This window comes from Lissotriton vulgaris, chromosome 10 (genome assembly GCF_964263255.1).
Source record: "Lissotriton vulgaris chromosome 10, aLisVul1.2, whole genome shotgun sequence".
Lineage (NCBI taxonomy): Eukaryota > Metazoa > Chordata > Amphibia > Caudata > Salamandridae > Lissotriton > Lissotriton vulgaris.
The window spans coordinates 81,015,931-81,037,308 of NC_141698.1; the positions used below are offsets into that span (position 1 = coordinate 81,015,931).

Here is a 21,378-nt window from a genome sequence, read left to right on the forward strand (position 1 = left end):
CGTCAATAGACCTGTTTGCAACACGCCAGAATGCAAAATGCCGAAACTTCGCATCCAGGCAACCAGAGGAAGGGTCCCTGGGGAATGCCCTATGGATAAGCTGGTCGAAGACATTTGCTTACGCTTTTCTGCTGATCCATCTGATACACAAAGTTCTCAGCAAGTGCAGAAGCAGCTACATGACCCTGATACTGGTCGCACCCAAATGGGCCAGGCAGAAATTGTACTCGCAGATCATGGAGATGACACCTAGTACACCCCACAAATTCGGCAAAAGAAAAGATCTACTCTCCATGCAAAACGGAGAGGTGCTGCACCTAGAACCAGAGCGCCTGAGCCTAGCAGCTTGGCTCCTGAAGACCTAGAATTTGCACATCTAAAACTACCTGAGAGCACCCTAAGGGTACTACGAGATGCAAGAAGACCCAGCACACGAAGGTGCTATGTGGCAAAATGGAAGGGGTTCACCCTATGGTGCAGAAAGAAAAAACTACACAAAAAGATGACAAAGGAATCAACAGTGCTTAAATACCTCACGCACCTGCTCGAAGCAAAATTGAGCTCATCCTCGCTAAGAGTACACTTGGCAGCGATAGTCCCTTACACAAGAGGAGAAACCGGCAAGAGCCTCTTTACATCACTGGTAGTAAAGAGATTCCTGGAAGGGGCAAAAAGGATTGCACCACCAAAAAGGTTGCCACCACCAGCATGGAACCTTAATTTAGTCCTAACGGAACTCATGAAAGCGCCTTTTGAACCAATGCATAGGACCTCCCTACAAATGCTAACTATGAAAACAGCATCCTTAGTGGCAATCACCTCGCTGCGCAGGGTGAGCAAACTACTGGCGCTAACGCTACAAGAACCCTACATCCAAATGCACAATGATAGGGTGGTGATGAGAACGGACCCACACTTTATGCCAAAGGTGGTGTCAAGGTTCCACATCAACCAGACGATACAAATTCCAAGTTTCTTCCAGAAACCAGTAACAAGCGCAGAAAGAGCGCTGCACATTCTAGACGCCAAAAGGGCAGTCATGCACCTCATAGAAAGAACTAAGGAACACAGGAAAACAAAAAAGTTTTTTTTGTCCTAAGCAAACAGTTTCATGGGAAAACGAGTAACTAAAGGAACAATTGCACGATGGGTCGCGCAAACTATCCAATTCTGCCACAAGCAGGCAGGGCAGGAAATAGCAGAGGGGCCACGAGCCCACCCCACCAGGAAAAAGGGAGCTACTATAGCCTTCCATGCTAACACACCCATTTAAGACCTATGCCTGGAGGCAACATGGGCTTCAGTGCACACCTTCACAAAGCACTACTGTGTGGATAGATAAATGAACAAGGAAGCACAAGTAGGACAGAAAGTGCTTCAACATATATTCAACAGAAAACGCTCATCTTCCACCCAGCTGCCGCAAACATAAGAAACCGCTACAAAGTCTATGCACAGCATAGTGAATCCAGAAAGATTCACGCTGCAAAACGAATAGTTTCTTACCTGTCGGTGCAGTTTTGCAGCTTGAAGATCTTTCTGGATTCACTAGCGAACCCACCCACCTCCGCCAGAAAGATGAGGCTGGAGAAAAAGGTGGTGAAAACAAGTACAATGTTGGAACAGACTCCCTAAAGGTCAAAACGGTTACATAACTTACTCGAACATTGCCATTGATTCGGAAACAGAACACAAACAACAAAAAAAGAATCCGAAGATGGCGCCCAAGGGTGGGAGGTTCCGCAGAAATCGCGTGCTGACGTCACGGAAAGGACACCAAAAGGTGGGACGTCGACGCCGACCTGGGCTACAAAAAAAAAAGAAAAGACTACGATTCCGGACCTAAACACTAGACCGCAGAATAATGCACTGCATAGTGAATCCAGAAAAATCTTCAAGCTGCAAAACTACACCGACCGGTAAGAAACGATTCGTTCTTTGGTATTTCGGAGCCCCAGGCGCCGTGCCTGCTTGGATTCATGCACCTTGCAGCCCTTTTTTTGAGCAAGCAAAGGCTATTCCAGGTACATTTATTTAGACAATTTTTGTAGACGGAGGCAATGGGGGTGGTTAGGACTCGATAAACACCCAATACTGTCGCACACGAATTGCCAAAACCTCAGCGTTTAGTACCTGCAGCAACACGGAAGTTAGGATTTTGAACGTTTCCTTTCAGGACTTTCGCCTGAGAAATGAGGCATTTTTTAAAGGCCCTACCCAAGGCGCTCATTAAAGAACATATTTTTCGGTGCCCTGGGTAAGATGATTCTAGCAGACAGTATCCACGCCCCACCCCTGCCCCTTGTCATCCATTGCCCGCCTTGTGGACACTTGCACAACATGGGCGTTATTTATTACCACTGCTCTTGTTCAGAGCCTGTGGCCTTCCTCAGACGTGTAGCGTTTCATTATGAGGTCTTTAATTTTCTTCACTGAAAGCATAATTTTCCACTTTCTTGACCCAAAGAGACCCCACTGCCTCCTCAAGTGCAGCTCTTTAGTTGAGTGTAAAATTTGCACAGCCCCTGTGCCGTAAAACTGAGGAAGTAACTTTCTGGGCCAATAGCCCCCAGAAGCCTTCGCAGCAGACTTGCATGCCGACGTGCTGCTCATAGCAGTAATTGAGGCAATCTGTGGAGGCCTGGGCTCTGTTTCCACAAAGCCGGGCTAAACGTATTCCACATTGCACACTTATCCGGATTACGGGTCATCCCGTGAGTTGTGTAAACACCTGCAAGCACTGCTCTGCTACTATCATGACAGAAGCAGGGCGCTGCAGTAAATCTTCCGTTTAGTACAGCCTTTAACACGACTCGCTACCAGTAAAATACAGACATATATGTGAAACTCCATTGAATGGCCGAATGGTTATTTTAATTTGGATAACCATTTTCACATATAATTGAAATGACAGTTTTCACTTAGTTAATTAAAATGTCTTCTCCACAACTTGTAAAATTTGTGTCTGTAGGATTGGATCCTCCATGTTCTCTGTAGCAAACTGCTGAGCTGTCTGTCTGTTTCATGTTTACTCTTTAAAGGGATCCTATATGCATGCCCAAGGTGTGATTCCCTGACCCTTTGCTTGATAATTAAATAGCACAGTCCTCAGGCCACGGGAAAGTGCAGAGAAGCCCCACTGCAGCGTGCCAGGCGCCAAATAGTCATCTGCTTATTTGTAACGTCTCTGGAGTGTGTTACATGGGAACATGTGGCCTATCTCACTGTTATAAACACAAGCTAAATGCAGGCCAATGCCGCACGTACGCTTCCAGGACACCAGCTTACGGACGAGTGTAAGTTTGCTCTGGAGAGCTAAAAACAGAATTGTAAGCACAGCGTTAGCATGTCCGGACAGGGCGAATCCCCTATTTCTCTGAAATGAGTGCGCTTTTCTCAGTAATACTTTACTGTACTAGGTTAAAGGTCTCATATTTGTCTTTTTTTAATAGTGCACATAGAAAATAATTTTCAAGACGATTTATACGAAGCGTTTCCAGTTATAGGTTGATATTTTTATAGAAGGCACATTTCATTATGTGTAGAATCTGAAAGAGGCACGTTAGTGATAGATTCCTTACCTTAGAATATCCCCAGGCGTCAGACTGGATCTGGAAAGTTTTGCTTAGCAGTACCCCTGCGCGTCAGTAGGTGACGTCCTGCAGCTCTGCGTCCATCACTGGCGTCGTCAGTGCCAAGATGACATCACAGAGAGTACTTAGGCGCCACCCATGCGCGCTGACGTCATTTCTTTCTTTTCCTTTTCCTGCGCCAGCAAGCGCAGATCCGGATTAAGCACGTACCTCAGTCACTTTTTGACTACTCTTGAGACTTTTGTCTCCCCTTTTTTTCTCTGGTGCACGTCGAGATGCCCGGCTTCAAGTCTTGTGGGACGTGTTGCCGTAATATTTCAGTGGCGGACCCCCACGATGTTCCCTCTACTGCCTGGAGTTTGTTCACGACGCCCGGGCCTGCCGGGACTGTCAAGCCATGGCCCCGAAAGCCTTGCGAGAGCGGCGTCAGAAATTTCTGGAGGTTCGGCATCTGTCACACCGCCGCTCTGGGTCCCGCTTGCGGGACCGGGGCTGTCGATCCTCGGGCTCCAAGTCTTTGCCTTCGGAATACGGTAAGCGACGCCATAAAAAGAAGTCGAAGAAGCGTGTTCGCTCTCCAACGTCGCTCCTCGGAGGCGGACAAGGGGGACAGGGGTTCCACTCCTGCGGCTCCTCTAGAGCCTGGTAGTCCCGCGGTCTTCCTGCTATACCCTGGTCCTGTATCCAGATCCTGCTGACCCGGCGGCTCCGGCCCTGGTGCCAAAGGATCCTACGCCGCTGGCTCCGGCCCCGGTGCCATGAGGTGCAGCGCTGCCGGCTCCGGCCTCAGCGCCGCCCTCTGCTCCAACCCCCAGGGCCACACTGGGTGCCGTTTATCCCACCCCTGCCCTGGTTTCCGGACCGTTTGGTCCCGGCCTGAGATCCGACTTGGGAGGTGGCTCCGGCCCGGCTGGCGCCGAAAACGGCGCAGTTCCTGATGCCGTTCCTCCCTTCTCCAGCTTTCCCCACCGCAATCGGCTCCCTCTACGCCAGAGGCGGGCAACGACTGGGACGGGTCTGAGGACCCTCTTGCCCGGCAATGTGACTCCTAGCAAGATTGGGTGGATGAACTAGAGGACGCGGGCGAACTCTGTTTCTTCTGACCCGGTGTTTGCCTCTACTCCGCCTACTATGGAGGAGGGTGCTTCCTACACCGTGGTTCTCCGCCGGGCTGCGGAGGCTCTCAATCTCGACTACCCTACCGTGGCCCTCAAAACTAACCTCCTTACAGAGGTGCTCCAGACCGCGTTGGCATAGTCTGAGCCGCTGCTCCCTTTCAATGAGGCCCTGATCGAAGTCCTTTTGGGCACTTGGTTGCGGCCGGCCACAGGGGCGCCGGTGGATAAAAACGTCACCAGGCGTCATTGCCCGCCTTCCTGACCACTCACCCTACACCTGAGAGCCTGGTCATTCAGGCCTCAACGTCGCAGAGTGCCTTTCCCACGGCTCCACCGGATAAGGACTCTAAAAGGCTGGAACAATTTGGTAAGAGGTTGTTCTCCTCGGCCAGCTTAGGGCTGCGGTCGGTTAACACCGCCTGCTTGTTGGACCGTTACTCCCACGCAGTTCTCCTAGTTCTCTTCCTGGGGTATCCTCATCAAAGTCATAAGCAACCCTCCCGCCTCCCCGGGCAAAGGATACTCTTTAATAAGGAGATATTGTTAACCTATTTGTTACTGGGTTTGTTTTCAGTCTCCGAAAAGAACAACTGACCTAACTGTCACCCCTGAGGCTTGATGGGATACAGGGGGTCAGGAGTGCCTTAAAGGCACGGTGTCAGTTTATTGCTATGCAGCTACAGGTTAGCTTTTCAGTCTTTTTAGACTGTGTGTTTGCAATGCAGCCTGGGAGCTTTCTATGCTTCCAGTGAGTTATGAGAATTTCTACTGCTTTCTGAGCATTAAAACAGTTTCTAAACAATCTTTGGTGTTGTTTCTCATGTTTCTAATGCTTATTATTCATGTGGAAATTCTTCACAGCATATTTCAGCTCTGATGTTATTTGGCTGCTATTGCATGTTTTTATATATACATTTTTATTTTTATATATATATATATATATATATATATATATATATATATATATATATATATATATATATATATGTATATATATGTGGGGCACATATAATATAGTGTTTCCGGGGTCCCGCGCATGGGCTGGAATATTCTAATGCTTATGACTTTGATGAGGATACCCCTGGAAGAGAACTAGGATTACAGGTAAGTAACTAATCCTTTTCAAATGTTTTGATGTTGAAATATATTGTAAGATTAAGCACACTGCTTCAAATTATGGCATTGCCCAGGCATTGTGTATTCATTAATTTAGAAGTGTCCAATGTTCTGTTGATCTGTAGATGTTTAGAATTTGTTGTTGTGAAGTGTAAATAATCTTTCTTATTCCAACAGCAACACCTGCGCAAGTGGATGGAGGTAGTAGTTATTACACACAAAGGAGGGCAGAGAAGTGATGGAAGTGTAAGTTGCCAGTTCCTTTCCCGATCTCTTGCCTTTCTCATTTTTGAAAGTGGGTTTGCAAGAGGTATTTTCTACCCCCACTGGAATGAATTGTTGCTTTGTATTGTTCTTAAATATATCTACACATTTTCCTAATTACTTTATTTCAATGTAATTTAGTCAAGTTATTTTTATTTTCAGTCCTATTTTTGTTTACGAGCAAGTGTGTGTGTTTTTAATATCAGTAATGCTTGTTAATATTTTACTACTTAAAGATATTTCCAACTAGCTTTTGTAAGCATTCCCTTCACCCAGACTGTGGAAATCATTTAATGACAGCAGTATCCTACTCGATTAATTTGCTGTTGCTCTACTATTGCTTTATTATTGAGGGATGCCAAGACCATCAACATTGAGCCGATATGCAAGCTTCGTAGGCGTTAAACATTATACTTGGCATACAGAGATGTTCATCTTTCACACAAGCAGTGGTTTTTCATTTTTTTCTTTTTGTTCAACCCCCAACCCGTTGTTCCCCTTACCAAAAAAATTGTTAAATATATTTATATTTGGTGTTTTACACACAGGTTTTATTTCTATATATACTTACATTCGTACCTAATAAGTTCTATAAAGAGACACATCACTACTAGCCAGTGTTAAATTAGGAATGTAAACCTCTTTTTTTGTTTGTTTTTTTTAAACACATTTTTAACCTCTTAAATGCGAGAAAAATTCTGACTTGGCAAAGGTTGTCAGTGACTGTTTTTGTTATAACTCTGTTAAATGTTCACACGATTTGCTTAGCCTGCCGGATATTGACTTGAGGGAGGAACTGTATTTAAAATATACAAGACTTTCTTGGAGTTTAACTATGCTAACGGATCTAATCAGCGTAAATAATTTTTGTATGCTGAACACTGGAACTGAAACTGTCACTTTGGTAGGATTAAGAAACACGATTGAAAGTAATAATTTACAGCAGTGCAAGCAAACTTTACATTATCTGCCAGTGCCCATCAATGAAGTCTAGGATGTTTAAAGTATTTTTTTAAACCATTGTCATCCAATATACTGTCAGTGCAAAGACTACCAGTGTTGTGTTTGATGTGATTTTTTTTCTTTTCAAAACTAGAGTGGGTAAAACTGTATATCTTTGCTAAAAGATAGCCTGGTCCCTTTGAGAACTCCAGCTTGCACAAACCCATACATAGTTTTATATAGCGCGAACTTGACCTGAATCGGATATCGGAGCGCTTTACATAACACCAGTTAAGTTACATGAGAACACACATTCATTTTTGGTAAGCTCGGGGAGATTAAGTGATTTGCCCAGAATCACAGGATGTTCAGCGTCTTTGCAGAGACTCGCACCCAGTTCCCCAGATTCGAGGTTGACCGTCCTAGCCTTTAGGCTAACTCCTCTCCCATTCCTTCAGTTTTCCTCCTGTACATTTTGGCACGTTAAATCAGCCAAAATATACCAAGGGAAAGAGTACAAAGTAAATACAGTGACATGTTGCAGAGGGGCACAATTCATGTGCAGTGCCCCATGTTGTAGGGCATAACTCATAATTGAAGGCAGTTATCACACCCAATAATGATGTCACCCGGTGTGATAATTATTATACCCTCTTCTCTAGCATTCAGAACTAGGGCCATAGTGTAGTAGAGAAAAGAAACTGTAATGATTCTGGTGAAGTGTGAGACTCCTTATCTGAGTGCATTGTGTATCAACCCTAGAAATAACATTGAATGTATTCAACTTGCAGGAAATGTGCCTTGTAGCACATTTGGCCATTTACAAGTGGAGTCAGTAGGGTTGTGCCGGTAGAAACACACACCTACTGACATGCCAGTAAATGCTTTAATTAAATGGTGCACAAATGTACAAAACACTATCAAATATGCCTCGGAGAACTACGCCACATCTTTGCAGGATCTTGGGCCTGACTCTGTCACTATTTTTATGGATGTTCTTCTTTCACTTATACAGTATTACATGCAATCTAAGGGCATTTTAAACATCCAAACAAAATATCAGAAGATGTATTGATTCAGACAAAAGTCAGAAAGAAGTAGTTAGAATAATCGGCCTAAAATGCAAATACATTAAGCTTAAAGAAAGCATATGGCTCTCGTCAGTCAACAACAACAATGCTTATCGCTTGTCAACTCATTTAACATTTTTGATTCACTAAACAGTTCTATTAATTAACATATAGTATTAAGGATATTTTTCATATGAATGAGTCTTCTCCCAGTCAGTCAATTAGCTTTTATTTCAGTTAACATAACCACAAAAAGCATAAACCTCATAATACAATTCAATGTAATAAACATTTCATATAAGTGCAAAATATTTACAGTTCAGCAACTTAATAAACAACAATTTACTTGAAAACATACTAAATATTTTTAAAAGCTCTTCACTCGATCCGAATGTCAAGCCCTTCTTTCACACTAAACCTACAGCAAGAAGGTAGCTGCTGAGGCCAAAAACTATCATCCATGCTTTCTTTGGCGTCACATGTGGGAAAATTGAGTCTTCTCCCAATAGTATGTGGTACAGAGCTCGACTGCCATGAAAGTTTTTGATCAGCCACAAATTTACTTCTATGTGGGTATCCACAAATGTTTTCTCAGTCCATTCTAAACGTATAGAATGCTGAAGAGTTTACTAATATCAAGTAAGGAAAAACCTGAAATTGTTCAGATGTAAGTAAAGGGTTTTTTCTAAATTGAAAATATTTTCTCACTTTGTGAATGTAAATGTGCAATGGAACTCATGAAATAAATGTCCCTGTGCCTAAATGTTCTCTATGTATATATGTGAATGCCTCTGCAAGCAATTACATAGGCATTCATACATTTCTGCTACTGCTACTCGTTGGAACCTGTGATTCATACCGATTCCTAGATGTTTTCTTGGACAAATTTGTGAATACCAGGAAAAAAATGTCAATCTGTTCCAAATGTTGAAGAAAGCCTGTGGTAATAAATTACCAATTTTGTTGTGCGTATGGCCTCAAGTGTATCACTGTAGGACCTGGTTGGAATAAGATAGATCTTGAAGGTATAACAGGCATACTAATGCACATTTCCGAGGGTTAAATGTTTTTCCCAGGTCCTAAGTACAACAGTTGAGCCGTTTGTAAGTAAAACCCAGGTGTTGGAAATTCATATTTTCGCTCCCCAAGCTCTTGTATTCTTTAGTCAGCGGGAGGGTAAAAAAGGCAATCTTTTTTTTTCTGTCTTGGCCTAGTAGAAGCCTATCAGTTGCATTCCGCTTACGTACATTTGTGCAAGAACTGAATATGGTTTTGTCGTCGGACAACAAGGATCTTTCTGCTGGTTTTTGTTCACCATCTCATGTACCTTGGGATGTGCCACATATCTTGTTGAAAGTTCTTGAATATGAAAATTTGGTTCTAAAGGAAATATGGGTGATTATATGCAGGAAAACAAAATCTTTTGAAATACATTTCTAAAGAATAAAATAGTAAAATATTTAGGATTAAAAGTTGAACGCATCTGCCAGTCGTAAGTGATTGCAACTTGGCAGGGAACAATACCAATACCAAAAACTGATTGTATGTTTAATTAGTTGTGCCTCCTTCCGCAGAGAGATAAATGGCTAGCACTCTGATGTAGCAGTCAAATCTGTTTTTCTCAGCCTTTTTGTTTCATACTGTCAGCTTTTCTGGTATAGCCGGGCATTTAGTGAAGCTGCATTCTACTTGGCATAGGGAAACCAACTTTTATTTTAAGTCTTATGTCTAGGATTCATGGGATACAATGGAAGCAATATTGTGCATTATTACCTTCATATTTCATCCAAGTTCAGTCTGTCCATTGTAGTATTTCTTGGATGTCTTCTGTTGAAGTACAGAATTTAAAAAAATATATATATATATTTTTTTATGTTCTCTGTCGATTTCTAGAAACAACGGTATTTGTCTTGGATGCTTAATTTACAGTAGTGTATGTGATAGAGGGTGGCTGTTTGGAAATCAAACCTTCTTGCTATTGCTATCTTTCAACTAGTCTGTTCCAAATAACCATCCTCTCCCCCATTTAACCTCATTTCCTATTTCCCGCTCTGTTTTTAGCTACTACTCCTTTCCCACCTGCTGCCATCCCACCCAGCATGTAAAGGATAGTAAAATAGTACACCTTCTCAGTTTACTTTGTAGTGGTTCCAAATTGCTAAAATCAGCTTGGCCACTTCAATTATACTATACAAGCTTGGTGAAAACTCGATCTCCATCTTAAATGCGCTTGAGATCACAAAACTGCTTTCACACTGGTGTTCTGGGATAACCCACTGGCTTCATGTTGTGGGTTTAGACAGTGGTAGGTAATCGGAGTGATGGAATCTAATGATGGTAGCAACATTTGTATTTGGTGTGCAAGACCTTTTTGTTCCTTGTTTAACATTTTTTACACGCTTTGTCTGTACAAACTGTGACATCCTTCTGATTCGTATATGTATATTCATGCACAAGTATTTGACGTAGTACCAAAAATAAAAACATAATGTACAAATAGAAGAAAAAAAAAGATCATTTTCCTCCCCATCCATAGGAAAGCATTTCAGATTGCGGGAGATGTTCCTTGCCTCCATTCTGTCAGTTTGAGGTGAGAGCATATACTTATTAAGTCAGTTTCTGACTGCAATATGAAGATCCATATCTACATATTTATGTCATACTCTGTTGTGTTATTTCTTTTTTTCATGCTGTAATTTTTTGTCTTGGTTCAGCCTGCCGTGGAAGGGGTAGAGGTGAGAATTGGCGTGATGGTCTCAGGAAGTTCTTTTTTGTTTTTGTGATGCTTAGTTGTGGTTTTTCAGTTATTGTATTTGTTAGTTGTAGCGGTGTTGTGTACTGGATTACGTGCTTTTTTGTCTTAGTGCAGTGATGTGATATGTCATTCAGTGTATGTCTGTGGTGGAAATTGTACTAGTAACACAGTTTCTCTCTGTCCAAAAATGAAACTCGCGTTTTTAATTGACCCAATTCATCCCAAACCTTTGCATGTTATGGAAGACTTCATTTATAGTGTGAAAGTATCTGGTTGCTCACTAGTACTGACTTGATAAAACTAAATAATTCTTCATTCATTGAGGTTGACATTTACATATTGTATTTTTAGATGTGCAAAAAGTTGTATTTTTTTTTATCTTTTGGAGAATTTAACCATTTTTATCAAGAACAGAAATCTTCTCCTACTGAGTTACCAAAATTGTTTGCTTGTCAATGAGTTCATTGATAGTCTTTACGTAAGCCTGATGTGTTCTTGTCTGATACATGTAGTTGTGAATTTGGAATGTTTTCAACTTCAAAAGACTTGTTCTTTGTGTTACTCCGTTAAAATATTGATACATCAATTACGTTTTAGTTAAGAACTCTTACAGTAGAAACAGTGGTAGCTACTTTAATAAACCGGATGTACACAGCTTCCATTTTAACCTTTTCTTTGAGAAATTCAGAAAGAACAGTAGGCTTAGGTTGCTTTAAAGAAAAAATTGCACTATGAGCCCCTTCTAGAAGCACATGATGTATATTTTTCTGCCATCTAGTGGTTGGCCCAGAAAAGTATTTTAAAAGTGAAGTTTTTTTCGTTGCGTGTGATCCATAGATGGTATCGGTGCGACTCACTTTGACATCTGCATTAATACCAAAATGCACAATATGTGACCTCCGGTTTTTTTTCCCCCTGCTGGTCTGTTCTTAAGTTTTCTAGTAAGCTTCCTTGAAGGTTCCAGGACATAAATGTCATCAGATTTGACAGAGAACAATATTGTGACATCTAGTAATTGAAGAGAACTGTTTATTTGAGATTTAGTCACCACCCATGCCAAAGAATATCCAATTGGGTCTATTGGACACAATTTTAAAAATGCTGAATTATCGCTTTATATTTTGTTCAAACTGTCCTAAGGCCTTACCAATAAAATATAAGCCAAGACTGCTGAGAGATCACAGTTCTAATGTATATTGTGCATTTTATCTCTTTAGACCAAAAACTCCCAATCATTGAGAAAACAAATCTAAGCACATTGAAAAAAATTGAACTTTTGATATATTTTCAAATGTAAAAGACTAGTCCAGAGAATATTAGAATATTGTTTGTCTGAGAAGGACAACAGTATGGCAACCAAAGATTCTCAGTTACCAAAAGGCTCTGATTAAGAAGAGGACATTTCCACTTGTAATCAAATTTTGCATTTGCTCCCCCGAAAACTTTCTTGAGAGATGTTCAAAAACCCAAATACAACTGCGTAAGACATTGGATTTTTAGGTCTCGCACCTGGCGACGCAGCGCGAAGCGCTGATGCCAGCGAGACCTTTAGTCGTCGACTATGCTTTCAACGGGCTTGCAAGGAAGACAGGAGATGGGCACGTGCAGGCTGCAGGCCGGATCGGATCGGTGAACGCGCGCGTTCACCACGTACAGTTACGCGCTGTGCCCATCTCCTGTCTCCCTTGCAAACCTCCTGCAGTTAGTTTCACTTTCCCTCCCCCCTGCGCTGTCGGCTCCACGTCCGTCAACACGCACGCTCCTTTTGGCTATCACAGCACACCAGCACTGGGCCGACCAAGCGTACATGTTACTGGTCTTTGATGGGGCCACGAGGAGGCCTCCCTGCTGCCGGGTGAACTGGGGCTGAGGTCTGCTCCCCAAGCACTCTGGTGTTGGCTAACTTTAGTTGTGGGCAGCTTTGTTTTTGCCTGTAATGTGTAACACATCACAGCCTGATATACTATGCCAGCAGGGCAGGTGTGGTGATGCCACTGTGATCGGATGTGCTCCCTGTGCCATGTCGGACCCAGCTCTACACTCGGTCACAGCTCTCCTCGTGCCTCTCCAGGTTCCTCGCGCAGGGCGCAGTAACTTTACTTGTTTCAGTGGCATGCATGGGATGCGTTTGGTGTTTGCGCGCTGGTGGTTGCTTGCAGGAAGGGTGAGCCGGCGGCCTCACCCTCACTGCTCAGAGACTGGTGGGTTCATGCCACCACCTTGGTGCCAAGTCAGTGAAGCGAGCGCTGTGGTGCCAATTTACGAGTGAGGAGGGATCTGTTATGGTGTCAGCGGGTCGTTGCCTGTCGTTCAGTGAAAGGACCACCTTTCTTTCTACAGAAACTGATCTTCTGCCGCTGTGGTCGTCTGGCAGAAAAGCTACAGTTTAAGGGTTGTGGTTGACTTTATTCTTTCGTTCTGCTCTTGATTTGTACTTTTAAAAATGAGTCCGGAAGATCTTTGTGTTCCCAACCATTTAAACACATTACTTAAAATATATCCCGGCCCATTGGAGCACATTCTAAATGATCCCAGCTTTGTGTGTGCTCAGCGCTGAGCTCTACAGTAACTTCACAAACACCCGTGTAATGGTCGCCTCCAAATCCCTGGTTCATGGAGCCTTGGCAAATGGAGAGGCGTCTGCATCCATCGGTGCATACCGCCTACTGTGAGTCTATGCAGAGAAAAGCTGGGATCTTTCGAAAAGCTTGAGCAGGGATCAGCATTTCCTCCACATACATCATCATAACCAAAGTATGAAAATATGTCACATCAAGAAGGACATGTTGTTGCGAGGTCCTTGTAGGTTATAGGACCGGTGAGTGAGTGCTGCTGAAGGGTCTGTTGGTCCTATGCTCCCAAGAGGACATCCTCACTGTCTGTATCTGCATCCCGCAGACTGGAACAGAGACCAGCAGTGCCTGTGTCTGCCTCCTGTAATCAGTAGCAGCGACCAGCAGTGCCTATATCTGTATCCAGTAATCAGTAGCAGCGACCAGCAGTGCCTATGTCTGCATCCCGCAGTCTGGAACAGAGACCAGCATTGCCTATATCTGCATCCTTTAATCTGGAACAGAGACAAGCAGTGCCTGTGTCTGCATCCTGCAATCAGTAGCAGCGACCAGCAGTGCCTGTGTCTGCATCCTGCAATCAGTAGCAGCGACCAGCAGTGCCTATATCTGCATCCTGTAATCTGGAGCAGCGACCAGCAGTGCCTGTGTCTGCATCCTGCAATCAGCAGCAGCGACCAGCAGTGCCTGTGTCTGCATCCTGCAATCAGCAGCAGCGACCAGCAGTGCCTATATCTGCATCCTGTAATCTGGAGCAGCGACCAGCAGTCACTATGTCTGCATCCTGTAATCTGGAGCAGCGACCAGCAGTGCCTATGTCTGCATCCTGTAATTTGGAACAGAGACCAGCAGTGCCTATATCTGCATCCTGTAATCTGGAGCAGCGAGCAGTAGTGCTGAAGTCTGCATCTTGTAATTGGTAGCAGCGACCAGCAGTGCCTATATCTGCATCCTGTAATCTGGAGCAGCGACCAGCAGTCACTATGTCTGCATCCTGTAATCTGGAGCAGCGACCAGCAGTGCCTATGTCTGCATCCTGTAATTTGGAACAGAGACCAGCAGTACCTATATCTGCATCCTGTAATCTGGAGCAGCGAGTAGTAGTGCTGAAGTCTGCATCCTGTAATCTGTAGCAGAGACCAGCAGTTCCTATATCTGTATCCTGTAATCAGTAGCAGAGACCAACAGTGCCTATATCTGCATCCTGTAATCTGTAGCAGCGACCAGCAGTGCATATATCTGTATCCTGTAATCGGTAGCAGCGACCAGCAGTGCCTATCTATATCTGCATCCTGTAATCAGTAGCAGCGAGCAGCAGTGCCTATGTCTGTATCCTGTAATTTGGAGCATCAGTGCCTATATCTGCATCCTGTAATCTGGAGCAGGGACCAGCATTGCCTACATCTGCATCCTGTAATGTGGAACGTAGACCAGCAGCCCCTGTTTCTGCATCTTGTAATCAGGAGCAAGGATCAGCAGCACCTTAATCTGCATCCTTTAATCAGGAGCAGTGCCTATGTCTGCATTTTGTAATCTGGAGCAGAGATCAGCCGTGCCTGTGTCTGCATCTTGTAATTTGGACAGAGACCAACAGTACCTGTTTCTGCATCTTGTAATCTGGAGCAGCGACCAGCACTATTTCAACCCTTTCCACCCATTTACCACCACAGTGCCTCACTGCATATTAGCGGCACTTGCACTGCCAAGATTGAAAGCAGCTTCTTGCCTGTTGTCAATGGCTCTGTTGCTGACAATTCAAATTCTTCAATTAACCACAGCCAGGTGGATCTGTATCCTTCCACAGCCACCGTAGCTACTTGGTATGAAAGTTTCTTTCCAGTAGGGGGCACATTAACATCACCTTGGACACTTGTTGGCGATAATATTGCCCCTGGATTGCAACCTCTTCGACTCATAGAATGAGGATCACTCTGATCTCCATGTAGCTCGTCAACTCCTGTCAGGCCATTGTTATGGAACTCGACCCACAGAGGATGGATCTCCAAGACAGATGGATTTATAACCCTACGGTGGGTGGGGACCAGTTGGAGGTTTAGAAATTTTTGTCAGGAAGAGGGCCTTACACCTCTAAAATTTTGACAGGGGGAGTCCCGACATCCAAAAGTTTAAAGACATCTGATACATAGAGAGAGAGAGAAAGAAACACAAGGAGGACGGTCTCTTATTGCTACAGGAAGCACATGAAATAATGGAGAAGGGCACCACAGATTTAGTCTACCTGCAAGAGGAAGTTACAAGAGCATGCACTGTTTGTACTTTCTAATACCAAAGCAAGACTTTGCACAAAGAAAATTACATAATTTGTGCTTTCTAAATAAATTTATAAAGATTCAAGACAGCTCTGCAGGGAAATTATTGCATTTCTTGTGAATAATTGTCTAGCATCAATCAGTTTGATGGGTCACAAGAAGTATGTAATGTTTGTGAAATAAGATGTACATTATCTGATGGAGATTTCTGGCCTCAGATTCCTTATTTTAGAATTATCCCTAGGCATCAGACTGAATCCAGAAACTTATCGAACAGTACTTCTGCACCCCAGTAGGTGGTGGTGTTTGGCTCCGTCGCTGTTATCTGTGCCAGAAGTGAAGTGCGCAGTGCCTATGTAGGCACCATTCCGGCACACTGTCATCAGTTCTTTTCTTTTCCGCCAGTCAGCGCAGATCAAGAAAGAGAATGCTACCTTCACTCAATTTTTGACTGACTTTTTTGGGTATTTTTTTCAAAGCCCTTTTTTGAGACTTTGGCTCCTGGTATGCAAGGGATGTCCCCTAATAAACCAGCAGGGTTCAAACCATGTGGTGCCTGTCACTGGCAGATGTCTGTGTCGGTGTGAAGGATACCATCTTCTTGCAGATTACACACAGGTGCCCCATTTCCCATTCTGGGTTTGTGTGCTGTTATAGCTCCTCACTCTACACCTCGGTTGGGCATGGTGAGCAGTAAGAAACGAATACCAGTGCACCATGCTACACTATATATAGGTATAACTTTGGCTGGAGTCCCAAGGCTATTGCAATAAAAAATGTTTCTGGATTCCTTCTGGCACCTGTAGATTTTCATGTTTAGGGCATCATAAAAGATTAGGAAGGGACAGCCACTGGGAGACAATGATTGCTTTCATCTGTCAACTTGTTCTCTACCCTGCCCTCGTTGTGAGCGCTTCACTGCAGAACATAGCTATCCTACCTCCTAGTCTACCTTGCCCTTTTAATTAACACCTCGTTGCAGCTCACAGCCAATCCCATCTCCTGCTCCACCCCCTACCTCATTGCTGCGGTTCATAGAAAGCTCTGCTGGGCTCAATCTTTGCTTCATGGCTTGTCATTTCGTCTCCATACTTATTGCCAGTCTACGTTATAAAATGATTATACATTGTCAATGCATATTCTTTTGAACTCTTCAATCAATTAATAAAGTGGATTTATTTAGCACGGCTAATCACCTCAGACGGTATCCAGTAGAGACGTGGAGGTCTGTAGCTGCAGATGGAGGGTGTTCCAGGTTTTTGCCACGGGGTAGAATAAGTAGCATCCTCAGCTGTTGCTTTGGTGGATGCAGGGGGTGTGGGCGAGTCAGAGGGAGGCAAAGCTTAGTTGTCTGGTAGGGTGGTGGAAATTCAGGTGATGGTAGATGTAGGCTGGTCCTTGATTGTGCAGCGTGGATCATCAGCTTGAACTGGCATATCTTTATATCGGGAGCCAGTGGAGTTTTCTGAGGTGAGGGTTATATGGGTCTATCTAATGAGGTCGAGGATGAGCCTTGGAAACAAAGTTATACATGGTGTGGAGTCTACAGAATGTGTGTGGTGATGCCACGGAGAGTGTGTTGCCGTAGTCTAATCAGATGGTGATTAGGCCCTGAATGACAGTGTTACTGGTGTTCACGGGGATCCATTTTATGACTATACGTAACATGCGAAGTGTGCAAAGTCTGTCAGAGGTGACTGCTTTGATCTGGGAATCATGGTCCGTTTACTATCCAGGATTATGCACAGGTTTCTGACGTGTTTGGTTGGTTAGATGATCGTCCTCGTTCGGAGGGCCACCAAGAGATCGGTACTTCCGTTTTGTCTTTGTTGAGCTTCAGGCAGTTGTCCTTCATCCAGTTGGTGATGTTTGCTTTGCACCTGTGGAAGTTGGTTCCTGTGTTGGCGGAATCTTCTGAGACCTGTAGGATGAGCTGGGTGCCTTCTGCATAGGATATGATGTTTAGTTTGTGGGATCTGACGATATTGGCCAAGGGGGTCATAGAGGGTGGGACCGAGAGGATCCTTGGGGCACACCGCATATGATGATCTTGGGTTTGGAGATGAATGGAGGTAGGCGGACGTTCTGCGTTCCTTGGGTGACTGGCCGGGCTTCGTAGCGCTCGCTCTGGCTGCCTGAGCTTTCAGTTTGCTACCTGGGTATCGTAGTGTGACTGCTTGGCAATTTAAACTTTGTAGAATAATTACTGTGCGCTCGCATTGCTGAACTGTAAATTGCATCGTAGCTCGAACTGCCCGCCTGCTTGGCTGTTTGTTTATTTAGCACTGCCATTTTGTTTGTTGTGCCTCGTAGCGAGACTCCCCAGCACGCACCCGCCTCCCAGCTGCTCCTCCCTCGCCCCCTCCACTATCCATTTATGACAGATGGTGTTTCGCGCAGCAGTCGCGCCCCATGCACGCCGATGGTGCGCCAAAGGTAAGCCCGTCTACGCCCGTCCGCGGCTGGACCTCGCCCAGCGCCAGACCCCCTGGTCCCCGCCATTCCCACCCCACTCGCTTAACATATGACGCCACCTCTCTCCTCGCCCTTAACCCCGGACACACACCACAATGCTACGAAGCTGCCCCCGGACGTACCCACGGCCCCTTCGCCTGCTGCTCCTGCAAATTTACCAGCGTTAAGACCCATACCACATCCACTAACCCCAAACACAGCTCCGACTCTAACCACCTGAAGTGCATCCTGCTGAACACCCGCTCGGTCCACAGACACGCCACCGAACTCTGGGATCTACTCGACACTACATCACCGGAAGTCGCCTTCCTTACTGAAACATGGATGAACGCATCATCAACACCCGACATCGCCATTGCCATCCCGGACAATTACAAGATCATCCGAAAAGACCGCACCGTCCAAACAGGAGGTGGCATCGCCATCGTCCATAAGAACCGCATCAAAATCTCGACCAGCTCCGACGATAATCTTACAACCGCCGAACACCTCCACTTCCAGATCCACACCGACCCTAAGACCACACTCAGAGGCACCTTCAACTACAGGCCTCCAGGAACCCGTAAACAATTCAGCGAAGACATCACTGACTTCATCAGTCCACATGCCCTCGCCTGCGAGAACTACATTCTACTAGGAGACCTCAACTTCCACCTGGAAAAGAAAAACGACAGCAACACCACCACCCTTCTGGACAACCTGGCCGATCTCGGCCTCATACAACTTGTTGACACCCCCACCCATGTAGCCGGACACACGCTCGACCCAATCTTCACCTCCACCAAACACATCTGCTTCGATCACACCACAGCTCTCCATTGGACGGACCACTGTTGTGTTCACTTCAGCTACAAAACCACCTCGACCCACAACCCCCCACAACCTATTCCCCGAAGAAAATGGAACAAAATCACCACCGACCAACTGCTCACAAAGCTCAACCAAAACCCACCCGCCCTCTCATCGGACCCAAACCAAGCTGCCATCAAATTCAAACAATGGATCACTCACAGCGCTGACGAATTAGCACCCTTGAAAAACCATCACACCAAACAAAACAACAAAAAGTCCCCCTGGTTCAACGATGACCGTAAGAAATCCAAGAAACTATGCCGTACTCTCGAGAAAAAATGGCGAAAAAACCCAACCACCGACAACATGACCACCTTCAAGGCAGCCACCCGCAAACACCACCAGCTGATTCGATCCACCAAGAAATCAGCATTCAAGAGTCGACTCGACAACAACGCCCATAACAGCAAGGAACTATTCAACATCGTCAAAGAATTCACCAACCCTACCGCAGCCTCAAACGACATCACTCCCTCCCAAGACCTCTGCGACTCGTTATCCTCCTTCTTCTACAACAAAATTGCCGACATACATAACAGCTTCGAAAACAGTTCCAACAAACAATCCTCCCCACCCCCCTCAGAACCTAAACCGCCCTCTAACAACCTCACCGCCTGGAACCCAATCACCACTGAAGACACCATCCGCCTCATGAATTCCGTCCACTCTGGCTCGCCAACCGACCCATGTCCCCACCACTTCTTCAACAAAGCTGACTCCATCATCGCACCCCATCTCCGTGAGGTCATCAACTGCTCCTTCAACTCTGCTACCTTCCCAGAAAGTTGGAAACATGCCGAAGTCAGCGCCCTCCTGAAGAAACCCACAGCTGACCCCTCTGAACTTAAAAACTACCGCCCCATATCCCTCCTCCCATTCCTGGCCAAAGTCATTGAGAAAGCCGTCAATGGCCAACTCGCCGCCTTCCTCAAATCCAACAACTCCCTCGATCCCTCACAGTCCGGCTTTCGAGCCAAACACAGCACTGAAACCACCCTCATCGCAGCAACAGACGACATCCAAACATTACTAGACAACGGAGAAACAGTGGCCCTCATCCTACTCGACCTCTCCGCCGCCTTCGACACAGTCTGTCATAGCACCCTCATACAACGCCTCAGCAACATCGGCATACAAGGAAAAGCCTTGGACTGGATCATCTCGTTCCTCGCCGGAAGAACCCAGAAAGTCCGACTTCCTCCATTCAAATCAGAGGCCACCAAAGTCATCTGCGGTGTACCACAAGGATCTTCACTCAGTCCCACCCTCTTCAACGTTTACATGAGTCCACTCGCTTCCATCGCGCGTCAACACAACCTTAACATCATCTCCTATGCTGACGACACCCAGCTGATCCTTTCCCTCACCAAAGACCCCAACACCGCCAAAACCAATCTCCTCGAAGGCATGAAAGAAGTAGCCATATGGATGAAAAACAGCCGCCTTAAACTTAACTCAGACAAAACGGAAGTGCTCATCCTAGGATCATCCCCCTCTGCCTGGGATGACTCATGGTGGCCTTCGGATCTGGGCTCAGCACCCACACCCACAGATCACGCACGTAACCTAGCCTTCATCCTAGACTCCTCCCTCTCGATGTCCAGGCAAGTAAACGTCGTCTCATCATCATGCTTCAACATACTTCGTATGCTCAAAAAAATCTTCCATTGGATCCCCACCGAGACAAGAAAGACTGTCACCCATGCAGTAGTTACGAGTCGACTAGACTACGGAAACACCCTATACGCCGGAATTACAGCCAAATTACAGAAAAAACTCCAACGCATCCAAAACGCATCGGCGAGACTCATTTTGGACATCCCTCGCCAAGATCACATTTCTGGCCATCTAAAAGACCTCCACTGGCTTCCCGTCAACAAGAGAATAACATTCCCTCTCCTCACCCACGCACACAAGGCCCTCTACAAACTAGGACCCCAATGCCTCAACACTCGACTATCCTTCTACACTCCCACCCGCCAACTAAGATCCTCCAATCAAGGCCTCGCCGCAGTTCCGCGTATCCAAAGATCCACCATGGTAGGTAGATCCTTCTCCTACTTGGCGGCCAAGACCTGGAACTCTCTCCCCACTCACCTCCGCCTTACACAGAACCACATCTCCTTCAGAAAAGAACTTAATACCTGGCTATTCGATAAATAATGAACCCCTCCCCAAGCGCCTTGAGACCCTCTGGGTGAGTAGTGCGCTATATAAATTCTTGAACGTGAACTTGAACTTGAACTATACTGATGTGATGCAGTCTTCTGTTCAGGGTGGGATGAAATACGGTGTCAAAGGCTGCTGAGAGGTTGAGGAGTATCAAAGTCTGTGGTTCTCCGCGGTCGAGGAG

The 21,378-nt window shown here is 45.3% G+C and overlaps 1 protein-coding gene across 2 annotated transcripts in view; it reads left to right on the plus strand.

Annotated features, from left to right (window-relative positions):
* TRRAP (transformation/transcription domain associated protein) overlaps window positions 1-21,378 on the plus strand; it is a 737,638-nt gene that overhangs the window by 214,977 nt on the left and 501,283 nt on the right. The window contains exons 31-33 of one of the 2 annotated variants that reach the window (XM_086940545.1): window positions 6,005-6,073; window positions 10,640-10,693; window positions 10,818-10,838. In XM_086940545.1, the coding sequence (XP_086796671.1) occupies window positions 6,005-6,073; window positions 10,640-10,693; window positions 10,818-10,838 (144 nt within the window). The remainder of the gene's footprint in view (window positions 1-6,004; window positions 6,074-10,639; window positions 10,694-10,817; window positions 10,839-21,378) is intronic. The other variant, XM_086940544.1, reaches the window with a different exon arrangement.